At 52.5% G+C, this 15,286-nt stretch overlaps 1 protein-coding gene across 14 annotated transcripts in view; it reads right to left on the reverse strand.

Moving 5' to 3' along the window:
- The window catches only part of UBR4 (ubiquitin protein ligase E3 component n-recognin 4), a 1,723,360-nt gene that overhangs the window by 212,468 nt on the left and 1,495,606 nt on the right, over positions 1 to 15,286 (reverse strand). For all 14 annotated transcript variants that reach the window (XM_086921716.1, XM_086921718.1, XM_086921717.1 and 11 more), the window contains one exon: positions 12,530 to 12,617. In XM_086921716.1, the coding sequence (XP_086777842.1) occupies positions 12,530 to 12,617 (88 nt within the window). The remainder of the gene's footprint in view (positions 1 to 12,529; positions 12,618 to 15,286) is intronic.

Below are 15,286 nucleotides of genomic sequence, written 5' to 3' on the forward strand. Positions count from 1 at the left end.
TAAGAAAGGGGGGGAGAGGGGCGGGGTGGAAGGTAGGCCCCAACCTGAAGAAACCAGAGCATAAGGGCACAGAAGCACCCACAAACCTATCCTATAATGTGCCAAAGGGAAGGAAAGGAACAATGAAACAGGATGCACATCCTGCCAGAAAGAGGGAAAAACAATTTAATCATAGATGACACAGCCACCCCCAGGGAGGCAAGTGCAAAAGACCAAGCCAAAAGTCCTCGCAGAACGGGGAGGAAGGGCAGGCCGTAAAGGAATCTGTAGCTAGAATCGTCTCTACCAGATACATCGTTACTGAAGGTAAGTAACTCGTACATCTGATAGAGACTACTAGCCGCAGATTCCTTCACATAGAATTGATCCCCTGGCCATACCCAAGGGGAAGGAGGGTCTGCGAGTGGACCCCACCCGCCTGGCCACAACAGAGGGTCCCACAGGGGCCGAGACCTAAGATAGAACGAGGAGCCCTGTCCCCCAGGTAAGGGAAACCCCCGCCAGCAGAAGACCACCAACCCCAAAGGGGATGCAAAAAAAAAGAAAGAAAGATGTAGGCTTTACATCACCCAGCAGAGGAAGCAAGGCAAGGCAAAAGGAGGCTAAGCACCCAACGCCCATACAAGGCAACAAACCTTTCACCCAAGGCCAAGGCCAGGAAGAGGAGCACTGAAGGAGAAGAGTAACCTAGAGACCCCAAGGAGAAGAGGCAGTTCAAAGGCAATCCAGACAGAACGGCACCGCCAGCAAGAAACAGGTGGAAGCCTAAAAGCTTAACCTAAGGTCAACCAGGAAGAACCCTCCAAAGGCACGCAGGGACGGACTGCGCGGCAAAAAGGGACAAGACGTCAGGAACCAACTCCTCCCACAGGAAGAGGAGGTAAAACTGGGTGCAAGGCCCACTGGTAGAAGCATTCAGAGCAAGCCGGGCTCCAGCCGAAGAGAAAAAGAAGAAGGAGCCCGGACACGCCCCAGGGAGGAGAACGCACACGGCCCAAAAAGAAGTGGAACCGGATAGGACCATGACGCCAGGCCACGGACAGCAGGCCAGACCAAGCAAAACAGCGCAGCAACCCCAGAGAAGAACTCCTTGGGGTGGAAGTGAAACTTGTCCAAGACATCAGCAAGAAGATTGCATCAGCAATATACTATAACGCCACAGAGAGCTGAAGCCCGCAATCGACCATAGCTCCCCAGCACAGAACAGGGCTACATAACAGCCTCCAGTACCCCACCTATGGCAGGTCACGTCCCAAGACATGGGAAACTCTTAGGAAAATACTTCAGCAGCAGAGGACAACAGAAAGGAGCTGCGCAACAATCCCGCAGAAGGCTTACCAAGCAGCCAGAGAGGAAAAATACAGAAGGTCCAATCTCAGAGCCAGCATGGAGCAAAAAACCCAAAGGAAAAACTAACAGTCAAGAAGAAGGGCTGGACAGCAGCCAACAGAACTACAGTCCCAACAAGGAGGACTCAAGTGGCCGTGGAGCACACAGAACAGACAACCGGGGCGACAAGCCCCAACAGAAGAACACCTCTAAGAACCAGATCAACTCGCAGGTCACTGAGGGGGAGGAGAAGGAGGAGGAGGACGAAGCCCCGCTAAGAACCTCTGGATGGTCGAGTCCGCCGGGGCATGGAACAAAAGAGCACCATCTAAGGGAAGGTCCACCAACCGTTCTCGAACGTTCTCCGGGAACACACTGTCCCGAAGCCAGGCATGGCGGCAAAGGGCAACCGAAGAAGCCATGGCATGACCCAGCACCTCTGAGATGTCCAACGCGGAGCGACGAATAAACGCTGCCAGCTCCCGGCCTTCCAACACATGGTGTCTCAAATCAACACAGACACCCTCCTGTGAAACAGCAGACATAAGGGACTCCACCAAGTCCCACAAACAAGAAGTGGCCTGAGCCAAAACACACAGCGTGTTAAGGGCCCGCAGAGCCGCATTGGTCAAGTCCAGCCAACGGGCCTCCTGCGACGGGGGAGACAACAGCGGCGGCAAAGAAGGAAAGGCAGTCTGCATAAGAGGGCCCCTAGTAGAGGGGTGAAGGGAAAGACACACTGGATCACGCAGCGCCGGATGATGGCGGTGTAGAAGGTGTTGGGGCACCGGGTCCCCCATGGCGGGACAGCCTCAAGTCCCCAAAAGAGAAGAATGGAGCAAACCCTCGAAAGGAAGCAACAGTTCCCTGCTACCAGAACCCTGATAGACAATCTCCAGAAGATGATCCGCTGGGAAATGAGTAGCTGGGTCACCCATGTGCTAAATTCCCACAGCAGTGGAAACAGCGCGAGCGAAAGCCTCACCAGCCTCCGTAGGACCCAGCGGAAGGGAAAGCAGCTCCTCGTTAGGTGACGGCTGCAAGCTAAGGCGGCCATCCCCCAAGCCCACCAGAGGAGGGAAGGGACAGGTAAGGAAAGAAGCAAGAGGGACCGAGGAGTGGGGAACCTGCGGCTCCTCTGGCGAAGACCGCGGCTGCGGAGACGGCGAGGAGCCGCCTTTAGATGACGTTGGTGAAAAAGCCACGACGCGGTGGCCCATCTCCGGCGAAGATGACACCAGCAATCACCGAACCTCTGGAGAAGCGGAGGCGTCCGAGGACTACTAAACGACCCGATGTTGGCCCGGCCAGTAGAGATCGCAATCTGAGGCAGGACATAGTCGCCGTCCGGCGCCAGGAGAGATGCCGGAATGATCTCCGCCACAGCGCAGGAGACCGGAGTTGGGCTGGAGCCTAGTCAGCGAGGGAACCGGGCCGGAAAGGCATCGACTCGACCTCCGACGAGGCAGCTGCCTGCTTGGAGGAACGAGAGGAACCTAAGGAGGGACGAGTAGTCCCCTGCCAGCCTCGACCCCTGACTGGGCGAGAGGGGCCCTCCGTCGAGACCTGTGGCGCCGCCAGGGCCAACAGCCACAGGCGCCGAAGCAGCATCACCTCGGCCTCAGACAAGACCGGTGCCTGTCCAGAGGAGCGAGAGGGGCTCGGGGGTGCCTTCCAAGCTCAGGGGACCTCCCGCGACATCACAGGGACTCCCGCAGGAATTTGCGGTGAAGCAGAGGCACCGTGGTCTGAAGGAGGGAACCCCGAAGGGCAGCACCCCAACGGCACCACATCCTCTGAACTTGGATCCGAGCTAGTCGGCACCGGGGCTGGAGCTGCCCGCGACGCCACTTAGGGCCCGCACACTGCAAGGGATCCACTGACACCCCAGGAGGGGGAAGGAGGAGTGGGAGAAGCCAGCGAGGCCTGCAAAGCTGCCGCATGTGTCTCCATCTGGGCTCTATTCGCCCCCACACCGGGAAACGGCGGATAAGGGGATGACCCGCGGGCTGCACCACCCGCAGAGAGCCCACGCCCGACAGGCAGGAAACCGACCCTCTGGGACAAACTGTGACACTTACCGACAGGTGAGCGACGCTCCTGCGGCCTGGGAGAAGGACGCTGTCGACGAGGGAAGCAGCAGGTTCGGGAACCCTCCGCAGGGGCAGGGCAAGATGACGACGCCGACCTGGACATGCGAGCAGAGAGAAGTTTCATCCGGCGCTCCAGCCAGAACTTTGGCTTCATTTGCTGGCACGCCTCACAATCAGTGGAGTCGTGGTATTCCCCCAAATACCACATGTAGATGAAGTGAGGGTCCGTCGCCGACATCAGGCGTCCACAGGACAAGCACGTCTTAAAGCCCGAAGGCATCCGCACACTGTTCACACGCACACGAAATAGCTTAAGGGAAAGGCCTAAACAGGTCCAGAACACAAACAGGATCCGCTCTGCATGCAGAAAAGGAAAAAACTGACGTAGGCACGCCGGGGTGGGACTTATGTGACCTCGCTGAGGTCACATACACGCACGTCTGGACGGAGTCGTGTGATGCCGTCCCCCCTGTGCGCAGGGATGCTGAGCAAAAGATTTTCCGGATCCAGTCTCAGCCTGGGGATAATTCTACATGAAGGAATTTGCGGCAACTAGTCTATCAGATGTCTATAGTCCATAAATTTGAGTTAAATAAAAAAAGAAATTAAAACTAAAAACAGTACATGACTTTCAAACTATCAAACAATCTATAATTTATTTTCACAATAGGATTCATTTTCTCTGTACTCACTCTTCATCAGTATGTTAGGTTCAACTTAAGGTTCATGAGTATATGTGTAATGGCCTTAACACAGTGACATGAATGAATCACAGTGTGGCATATTTTCACATTCTTGACAAACGAACAAGTTACTTACCTTCGGTAACGATATATCTGTAAGAAACAGTAGTTAGTATTAGATTCCTTACCTTAGAATAACCCCAGGCGTCAGTCTGGATCCGGAAACTTTTGCGTAGCAGTACCCCTGCGCGTCGGTAGGCGTCATCTGCAGGCGTCCCCTGCGGCTCCGCGCCCGTCGTCGGCGTCGTGCGCCGTGATGACGTCACTGGAGTATATAGACGCCGCCTCCGCTCGCTGACGTCAGTTCTTTGCACACAGTTTTTCCGGGCCAGAACACGCAGAGCCATGTGAGAACCAACACTGGTGCCATTTGAAACTAGGGCCCTGAAAGGGATGTCCTTAATCCTAGGTATCGGTTCGCAGAATGGGGAGGATGGGTGGGGCGGTAAGGAATCTAATACTAACTACTGTTTCTTACAGATATATCGTTACCGAAGGTAAGTAACTTGTTCATCTGAAAGAAACAGGTTAGTATTAGATTCCTTACCTTAGAATAGATACCCCAGCAATACCAACTCCGGTGGTGGGTCTGCGAACCAATACAACTCTACACCAGAAAGTCCTGGAGGACAGAACGGCCAAAGAAGCCATCCCTCCGGACTTGACCGTCCAGGCAGTAGTGCCTCGCAAAGGTGTGCAGCGAGGCCCACGTAGCCGCCTGGCAAATGTCCTGCAAGGGGACTCCCCGGCCCAGGGCAGTAGTAGCCGCCGTGGCCCGAGTGGAATGGGCCCTCAGCCCAACAGGAGGCTCCTTCCGAGCCAAAGAGTAGCACGCTTTGATGCACAGAACGACCCACCGAGAGATGGTCCGTTTATGTACCGCCCGTCCCTTCTTCGCACCCACGTAGCCAACAAACAGTTGGTCATTCACCCGGAACTGGCGTGTGCGATCCATATAAAATGAAAGCGCACGTTTTGGGTCCAGATGATGGAGCCGCTCTTCATCCTTTGAAGGATGCGGAGGCGGGAAAAAGGAAGGGAGGGTGATGGACTGCCCGATGTGAAAAGCAGAGATAACTTTGGGCAGGAAAGAAGGTCTAGTTCTCAGAACCACCTTGTCTGGATGAATGGACATGAAAGGAGGTTTGACAGAAAGAGCCTGGAGCTCACTCACTCTCCTGGCAGAGGTGATGGCAACCAGAAAGGCCGTCTTTAAAGTCAGGAGACGGAGAGGACAGGAATGAAGTGGCTCAAAGGGAGCACACATCAAGAAGGTTAGAACCAGGTTCAAGTCCCACTGAGGCATCACAAACGGAACAGGTGGATACATGTGTGTGATGCCCTTCAAGAATATTGTTACAATGGGGAACTTGAACAAAGAAGGTTGATCAGGCAGCCTCAGAAAGGCCGAAAGGGCAGAAAGGTAGCCCTTGATAGTGCCCAGAGCAGAGCCCTGCTGGGCAAGAGAAAGAAGGAAGAGAAGAACCTCAGAAAGAGGGGCAGAGAGAGGATCCACAGCCTTTGTTGTGCACCATGCCACAAACTAGTTCCACCGACAGGCGTATACAGATTTCGTAGATGGAACGCCTGTCTGCCAGAATCACATCACTGACTTCAGGAGGCAAGTCAAATGGCCTCAACTGCCGCTGCTCAATCTCCACGCATGGAGGTGGAGGCTGGACATGTTCGGGTGGAGGACCGTCCCCTGCTGCTGCGACAGAAGGTCCTCCTGAAGGGGCAGGCGGATCGGGGGACCGACTGACATACTGAGTAGCTCGGGATACCAGTACCTTCGAGCCCAGTCCGGAGCCACAAGGATGACTTGGGCCCGGTCACGCCTGATCTTCTTCAGCACTCTGGGCAGAAGTGGTATAGGCGGAAAGGCGTGTAACAGACCGCAACTCCACTCGCGCCTAAAGGCGTCGCCGTGCGAGTGCCGTCTTGGAAACTCCAACGCGCAGAACTGATGACATTGCGCGTTCTCTTCTGTGGCGAATAGATCTAACCAAGGCTCTCCCCATTGCTGAAAGAGGCCTTGCGCCACGTCTGAGTTCAGACTCCATTTGTGATCCATCGAGCACCGACGGCTGAGTTCGTCCGCCCTGGCGTTCAGAGAACCTGCCAGGTGTTGAACCGCCAGAGTCCCGCCCTGACGTTACAGCCATTGCCAGAGGCGCAGAGCCTCCTGGCAAAGGGTCCACGACCCCACCCCGCCCTGCTTGTTGCAGTACCACATGGCGGTGGTGTTGTCCGTGAACACCTGCACTACACTCCCGTTGACAAAGGGGAGGAACGCTTTCAGTGCCAAACGAATCGCCCGGAGCTCCAACAGGTTTATATGGAGCCAGGACTCCGCCGGAGACCAGATGCCTCTGATCTCTGCCTCTCCCAGGTGGCCTCCCCAGCCCTGGAGGGACGCGTCCGTCACAACAACGTACTCCGGTTGGGGAAGGGAGAGGGACCTGCCTCTGACCCAATCGCGGTCCGTAAGCCACCACTGCAGTTGTCTTGCAGTGCCCTCTGAGATCAAGACATGGTCGGACAGGTTGCCCTGATGCTGGGCCCACTGAAACTTCAGGTCCCACTGCAGAGCCCGCATCCGCCACCGGGCGTGTGCACCAGAAGGATGCAGGAAGCCATAAGCCCCAGCAGCTGCAGCGTCAACCTGACCGAAACCCGGGATAACGGCTGAAAGATGGGAATCAAAGCCTGAATATCCTGGACTCGCCGTTCCGGAGGATAGACCCGAAACTGCGCCGAGTCGAGAATCGCTCCGATGAAAAGGAGCTTTTGAGAGGAACACAGGTGTGATTTCGGCACATTGATGGAGAACCCCAGCTCGTGCAGGAGGTCTGCCGTCATCTGAAGGTGGTGGACGACTGTCTGGGGCGAGCCCGTCTTCAACAACCAGTCGTCTAGATAGGGGAAGACTGAAACCCCCAATCTGCGCAGATGAGCTGCGACCACCGGCATCACCTTGGTGAACACCCGTGGGGCGCTGGTAAGGCTGAAGGGGAGCACGATAAACTGAAAGTGCTCGTGGCCTACCGTGAACCACAGGTAACGCCGGTGGGCCGGCAGGACGGGGATGTGAAAATACGCATCCTGCAAGTCCAACGCTACCATCCAGTCTTGCGGGTCTAGAGCAGCCAAGACCTGAGCTAAAGTCAACATCTTGAACTTCTCCTTCCGGAGGAAGCCGTTGACGTTCCTTAGATCCAAGATAGGACGTAGGCCCCCTTTGTCCTTCTTGGGTACCAGAAAGTAGTAGGAATAGCAACCCGCCCTACTTCTGGCCCAGGAACGCGCTCGATGGCCCCCTTGGCCAAGAGGGCCGTAACTTCCTCCCTCAGAAGTGCCAAGTGGTCCCCCGACACACGGTGGTTCTGCGGTGGCATGGCTGGAGGAGTTGTCTCGAAGGGGAGGGAGTAGCCCCTTCGGACGAGTTGCAGCACCCACCTGTCCGATGTTCATGTGCGCCAGTGGGAGAGGTGATGGCGAACCCTGCCCCCCACTGGCGTCACATGGGCCAGAAAGCACGGACTAGGAGGATTTAGTGGCAGATGCTGCGGGGGGAGGTGTGGCCTGACCTCGCCGCTGTCCCCGACCGCCACCACGGCGGATTCCACGGCCGCCGCCGCGTTGATAAGTCTGTTGCGGCGCGTGGCTGGCAGCACGTGTGGGACCGCCCCTTCCTTGGCCACGAAAGGAGCAAAACGAACCCGTTTGCTGGTGCTGGGTCGAGAGACCCAAGGACTTGGCCGTGACCCTGGAGTCCTTGAAGCGCTCCAGCGCGTAGTCCGCCTTGTCGCCAAACAGGCGACTGCCATCAAACGGCATGTCCATTAAAGCATTCTGGACATCTGCCGAGAAGTTGGCGGATCTCAGCCAGGCGTGGCGACGAATCGCCACCGTTGTGGACAAAGCTCTGCCCAGCGAGTCGGTCGTATCAAGACCACACCTGATGGAGTATCTTGCTGCGTCTCGGCCTTCAATCATAGCCTTGCCGAGCTTAGCCCGAACCTCCGGCGGGCATTCAGGCAGCAGGTCCGCGACCGTATCCCACAGAGAGTGGGTGTAGCGGCCCAAGAGGCACGCGGTGTTGCAAGACCGCAGTCCCAGACTCAGGGACGAGAAGACCTTTTTGCCATACTGGTCGTACCTCTTTGATTCCCTGTCGGGCGGGGCCGACGGGAATGCGGTCTGGGAAGTGGAGGCCTGGATCACCAGACTCTCAGGGGTGGGGTGGGTGGACAGAAACTTGGGGTAGTCCTCACGGCCGCGACGGGGAGCACAAGGTTTAAGACTTGGCAGCCCTCATCAACACCACTGAATAAGCAGCCCCCTCCTCCGTAGCCACGGTAGGAGGCGAGACAAAGCCAGGGTTGGGGGAGTCATCCAGACCACTGGCGTCACCCAAGTCACCCGTCCAGTCCATGTCGTACGGACACTCGCGTGACAGAGGGTCCTCAGACCCCTTTCACTCCTCTCCGTATTCTACATCCTCACCATATTCGGAATCAACAATGTAGACCGGCTCCTCAGGGTTCACAGGCCCCATCGGCGTCGAACCGGATTCGGAGAGGGAATGGGGACGGCGCCGCGGAACCGGCGCCGCGCGGGGGCGGCGCCAGGGGTTGCCCCGATGGAATCGGCGCCGGAGAGGCCGGTTGACCAGCCGGTGCCGACCCTGAGGGCCCCTGCGGCGCCGGGACCAGAGCCTTCGGCGGCGCCAGGGCCGGAGCACCCGACGGCATCGAGGCAGGGGCACCCGAACCGCTAGGGCCCCCAGACGGGTTCACAGGGCCCGAAGGCGCTGCAGAACCCGCCGGAGGAGAAAGAGCCCTCATGGCCACGAGGAACGCCTCAATCTCCTCGGGCGTCGCGCCCTGCCCAGGGACCGCAGAGTATGGGGCAGGCCGCGTCGGCGACTCACGTGGAGCCGCGGGGGTGGGGACACCCGAACCCCCGGCCGCATCGAGCGTCGGGGGGGGGGGGGGGGGGGGGGGGGGGGGAGGTCAGGGGTACGATGACGACGCCCCGACTTCTTGTGCTTCCTACCTGAGGAACCAGATGAATGGTGACGACTCCCGGAGCGCTCGTGATGGCTCCGCGACCGCTCCCTTGACCTCCGGCCGGACCGGGACCGCTCTCGACGCGGGGCCGACACCCGGAGCTCGAGCAGCTTGCGGTACCGCTCCCGCCTAGCTTTATTTGTCAAGGCCCGGCAATCGACGCAGGCGTCCATGTCGTGGTCGGGGCCCAGGCACCGGAGACAGAGTCGGTGATGATCCGTGACCGACATCGTCCGGTCACAGTCGTCACAGTTCTTAAAACCGGGCATCCTACCGGCACCGTAAGAAGTCAAAAAAGATCAAAGATCAGAAAAACTTGGTCAAAAGACCGGAGTACTGCACTTCTCGGATCTGCGCTAACTGGCGCAGATACTAACCTGTTTCTTTCAGATAGAGAATGATATTATGGTTTTCTTTACCCTACTTTGTCTATATCTTGCTGTTATTTCAATCTTGATAAATTCGGAGGTTTGAATACCATTTAAAGGGGGGAAAACACATTTTGGCTGCAAAATGGACAATTCTATGCAAATCTGTGGTGCTTGCATCCGGAAATTTAAATCACAACTCTAGTTTTCTTGGAGGAAAAAAATTTGGGGAATTGTACCCATGAGACTCCCTTTTTTGAGTCATTAGACTCAGTACATTTTCCTTGGACTTTTGAAATATATCAATTAGAGGTTTGATACACTCCGAGTACATATTATCATGGACTATGCCGGAGTTATCACAGTAAGGTTAATTTCTGGACTGCCTTTTTCTTCCTTGCATCATCGAACCAAACAGCTGATTACCAATATGGTACTCATTAGTTTAATCAGTGTAAAAACTAATTGCACTGTGATACAAACGGTGTAGCATCCCATTCTCTTTCGATGGAGAAAAGAATGGAGACAGAGTGATGGACTGCCCAGCATGGAAATCTGACACAACTTTTGAAACGGTCAGAGAAAAAAGTTGTATACAAAGGCTGAACTGACAAGGACTACAGCTTGTTCCCACTGTGGCATAATAAAGTGAACTTATGAAAAAGACCTTTCAAAAATGCAGCTGGCTTGAATAATGAGAACTAATAGGCAAATGAAAATGGCCAAAAGAATTGACAAGTAAGTTTAACAATACCCACAGCAAAGCCTTGATGGGTCAAAGACATGACACACACAAGAACATCATACGTTTTTGCAAGTAAGAGATTGATTTCTTTCTCCTTGCACTAGGCAACAAATTTAGCCCAACACCCAGACTATACAGATTTGACGGAGAGGCATGCAGCCAGATTACTTCCACCAGTTCCGACAGAAGGTTGAAGCCTCTCCATTGGTTCCGTTCAGTCGGCCCACATGGAGGTGTAGATTGTAGAGGTTCAGTAGTAGCACGATACCAGTCTTCTGGCACAACAGATCCTCCCAATGAGGAAGCAGAAGTGGAGAGCATATGCTAAGGGTTAGGAGTTCTGTGTACCAGAAACTTCAGCCCACTTCTGTGGGTATAAAGACAATGGCCTGTTCCATACAGCAACACATCCAAAGTCTATCCAAACTGTGGTTATGTAATGACACAGGAACGGTTTCTGAAAGTAGAGCTTCTGTTGTCTATGTGATGGGATCTGCATACTGCGGGATGGGCCAAATCCTTATAGCAGAGAATATCTTATTGATAGGATGGCACACAGAGATTTGCTTGTTCCCTGAAAGAGGTTGGGGTGTATTCAATGGTCATATATAAATGTTGGACCTGTTCTCTAAAGCTTAACAAGTGATGCCTGAGATGGTATGAGCAGAGATGTAACCTTTTCCCTTAAGCAAACAAGCATTTGCAATGCAATAGGTCTCGCATTTATGCGAGTTTGAGCTATCCACATTGCAAATAACAATGCTTTTTATTTTTGTTTTCGTTATTAAAACATAAATAAAAGGCATTGTCATTTACACTGCCAATTGCTTAAACTCACATAAATGCGAGACCTATTGCATTTCAAATGCTTGTTTTCTTTTCTTTTCAGAGGAGTGTGGTCATATCCAGCCTCTAAGCAGCTGTTGCCGGACTTCACAGGGCTGGCCTGGTTTGGGAAGTATCCTCTGAACAGCCCTGTAGTGGACTGTAGTGTGAAGAGGTCCGCTTTCAGGTTCTTTCTGATCCATTAATAAAAGTTTGCTCACAAGTCCCTCTTTACCCAGGTATGATTATACTGGTACTGACTGCACTACTGGTTGTTACTGGCGAGATGTAAAGTGAAAGCTTTTCAACTGTAAAGCAGAGAATTGGCTTCATGTGAGCCACTGACCAAAGCTCCCCTTATCTCTCACTGACCACAGCTCCTCCATCTATCACTGACCACAGCTCCTCCAAGTATCACAACCACAGCTCCTCCATCTCCCACCGACCACAGATCCTCCATCTCTCACTGACTACAGATCCCCCATCTCTCATTGACAACAGCTCCTCATTCTATCATTGACCACAGCTCCTCCATCTATCACTGACCACAGCTCCTCCTTCTATCACAGCTCCTCCACCACTCACTGTCAACAGCTCTTCAACTGCTCACCAACAAAATCTTCAACATCACTGACAACAGCTCCTCCACCGCTCTGTCCAAAGCTCTTCAACAAATGAGGCTAAAGTTTATCCATCACCACTCTACTTACTTGTGCTTATCCAACCAGACTGGCCCAATACTTTCCACCACTTTCCACGCGGAATGACAGCGTGCAATGCAATGCACGCCCTGCCAGCCTCCGGGGACAGGAGATGTGCACGCATATGGAGTGCACATCTCTTGTCCATATCCGTGCAAATCTCCTGTCCACGCGTGCCACCTCCTGTCTCCCTTCGGCACAGAAAGCATCGACTATAGGTCTCGCAAGGCGAAGCGGTGCATGCGCTGCATTCGCTAGCAAGACCTAAAAATTTTATATCTGTTCATTAAGCCAGCAAGTAAAGAGGTGGGCCCTTTTGAATAGAGTATAGAATAAAATCAATAGAAAAAAGGTTGGTATACACATACATGGGACCCTTTCCCTAGAGTAAAGCATGTAATTTCTACAAATAAAATCTATACTATACTTTTGTGTGCCCAAGCTCCCATTTTTTTGTTGTCTGAAATTGCATTGTTTGCACACGTGTATGATTCCTACGCGATGGGTAGGCAGCCTCAAAGAACTATTCCTGAGAGCAGAGCATCTGATGCAAACATGATGTAGAGATGAAATGTGTTCTAGATCAGCAAATGCACTGTTTGGCACTCATGTACAGAGATGAGATCTCGTTAAACTTTGTATATTCATACCTGTGGTTGAATCCAGGGATTCAATGAACTCTTCTGTGGCGTCACCCAGAAGACCTCTCATGCGGTAAATGATTCTCATTGGCTCTCCCTTTATGTGGAAAACAAGAAATGCTATATGAGGAAATGGTCTAGGTTATATGAAAAATCGCGGATGAACCAAATCAATCTTTTCAGATGTCACATTCTTGACAACTCAGAAAACACAACAGCCACGCATCTCACTCACCTCCTAGTTGCCAGAGTTTGGAGATGGGCCTATGTGATTTACTTGCTGCTTACTACAGTGCCTTTTTACTTCCACTAAAGAAATCTCACCACATGTTCTACTGATGTGTATCCAAGTCAAAGAAAGGATATCCTGAGGTCGAGCTCCCTCTCCTTATTTTGACGTTACACCATAGTATGCCTCCCATTTAAAGGATTGCCAGTGAGCGAATTGCTCACCCTAGTCTTTATGCTGACAATATTTGTAGTTACCCTTTGCTCACCATGGATTCCCCCAGTCCCTTCTTCATACCATGTACGTGTTCGCCTTGCCTCTACCCTTAGATAGGCAATGCCTTAACAGTAGCTCGAGCTTTACTCTATGCATGAGTCTTCCATGGCTCTGTAGTCACAAAATATGGTCTCTCTTTATCGTCACAGTGCCAGCGCTTCACAGGTTCTATTCTTGTACTGTTTTTGGGTCCTCCTTGGATTTATATTTGCAGTGTGCATGGCTTTTTAATCACAATGCAGATGGATTCATCATCTCTCAACTTCATACTGCATGATGTTCCAGTTAGTTCGATTTTCAAAATGTGCAGTTTCCTGATAGCTCATTACCCACAATATGTGAGGCTTTGCTTTGGCTCTTTCCACAGATTCCTCCTTCGCACTGGATTCACAATTTAGGCGACAGTCCTTGGTTCTATGGAAAAACTGTGCATGACTTCACCTTCTATCCTGACTGTCCAAGTGACTTTGTCAAGGCTCATTTTCACAGTGAATGCATTCCCTTTGGCTTTATCCTCACACTGCAGGTTGCTCTACACTGCCTCTAACTTTTCGGTAGAGCTGTCCCCTGCGTCAATCAGAACACTGCAGCCGTAAGCCATTTCCCCACAGCTTCACCTTCTATTCACAAACTGCATGGCTTAAAGTCTGTTCTGATCTTCCTGCATGTCTTACTTTGTCTCTATTTTACCAGTTTGCAAATCTTTCCACTGAGGTTGTCTCTATACTGTGCATGAAACTGCTCTATCCTCAAGATAGGGACCAATTCTCCTCCTCTTTATTCTCACACTAATCGAGTTTCAAGATTTTCTCTGTTCTCATGCTCTACATGGCCTTAAATGGACTACACTTATTCAGTGCACAAGATTGCTACTGTAGAACAATTTTATTGGCTCTATTCTTACTCAGCATGTTTTCTTTGTGACCAAATAATCTCACAATGATAGGGCTCCTTTGCTATCCTCACTCTGTGCATCACAGTTCACTATTGCACTGCTATTCTCAGTCCTATCCTAACACTGTGTTTATCCTGCCCAAGGCTATATCTATGGTTTGATGATGGTTCAATTATCACATTTGATGTGGCTTTCCTTCAGCTATATCTTCGAACCATGTAGGACTTATGCCTCTGGGTTCTGTAATCCGGCTGCACTGCTTTCCCCTTAGTCTATCCTGACAATACCTGGAATAATATGCAAGGGTTGGACTTCTATTCACACACCTTTGATGGCCTAACACTGACTCTAATCTGACCGTATGGCTTCCCTATATCTCTATTCTAACAGTTTGCACAGCTTTGAAATAGGCCAGTCCTGATACTGTGCCTGGGATCCCTCTGGCTTTGTGTTCAACCTGTGCACACATTTCCTTGTCTTTATCTTGATATGGAGCATTTTCTCAGTCCTCATACTCTACTGTGTAGTCTTCGTTCTACTGTATACTGCTTTACCGGCCCTTTATCTTCACACAGTATGTTTCCTTATCCATGATCCTCAGTTCAGACAAAGAACCAAGTCTTGAGGTTCTTTCTGAATTGAACCAGTGACGTTGATTGCCTGAGATGTAGAGGTAGGGAGTTCGAGGTCTTTGCAGTGAGGTAGGAGAAAGATCTACCTACAGTCGAGGTCTTGTGGATTCGTGGGATATTGATCAGGGCCAGGTGGTGATGTCTGGTTGGTGTGGGGAAGTTGAGGCCGTGGTTGAGGTATTTGGGTCCAGTGTTGTGAAGGGCTTTGTTGGCGTGCGTGAGGAGCTTGAAGGCGATTCTTTTGTTGATTAGGAGTCAGTGGAGGTCTCTCAGGGGACTGGAGATAAGGCTTCGGCGGGGCATGTCCAAGATAAGTCTGGTGGGGGCATTCTGAATGCGCTGCAATTTCTTTTGGAGTTTTTGGTGGCGCAGGTCGTTGAGTGAGTTGCCGTAGTTAAACTTGCTGATGACGACCATCTGGGTGACCGTTCTCCTGGGCTTGTGCGGATCCATTTGAAGATCTTCCAGAGCATGTGGAAGCAGGAGGATGATTGATTTGGCAGTTCATAGAGAGAGAGGAGTCGAGGATGATGCAGAGGTTTCGTGTGTGGTTGGTGGGTGTGGGGGTTCAGAGCGCTGCTGGCCACCAGGAGTCATCTCATGCGGAGGAAGTGGACCCAGGATGAGGACTTTGATTTTGTTGGAGTTGAGTTTGAGGCAGCTCTACTTCATACAGGCGGCTACCGCCTTCATACAGGCGGCTACCGCCTTCATCCAGTGCGGCTACTGCCTTC

This window comes from Lissotriton vulgaris, chromosome 5 (genome assembly GCF_964263255.1).
Source record: "Lissotriton vulgaris chromosome 5, aLisVul1.2, whole genome shotgun sequence".
Taxonomy (NCBI): Eukaryota; Metazoa; Chordata; class Amphibia; order Caudata; family Salamandridae; genus Lissotriton; species Lissotriton vulgaris.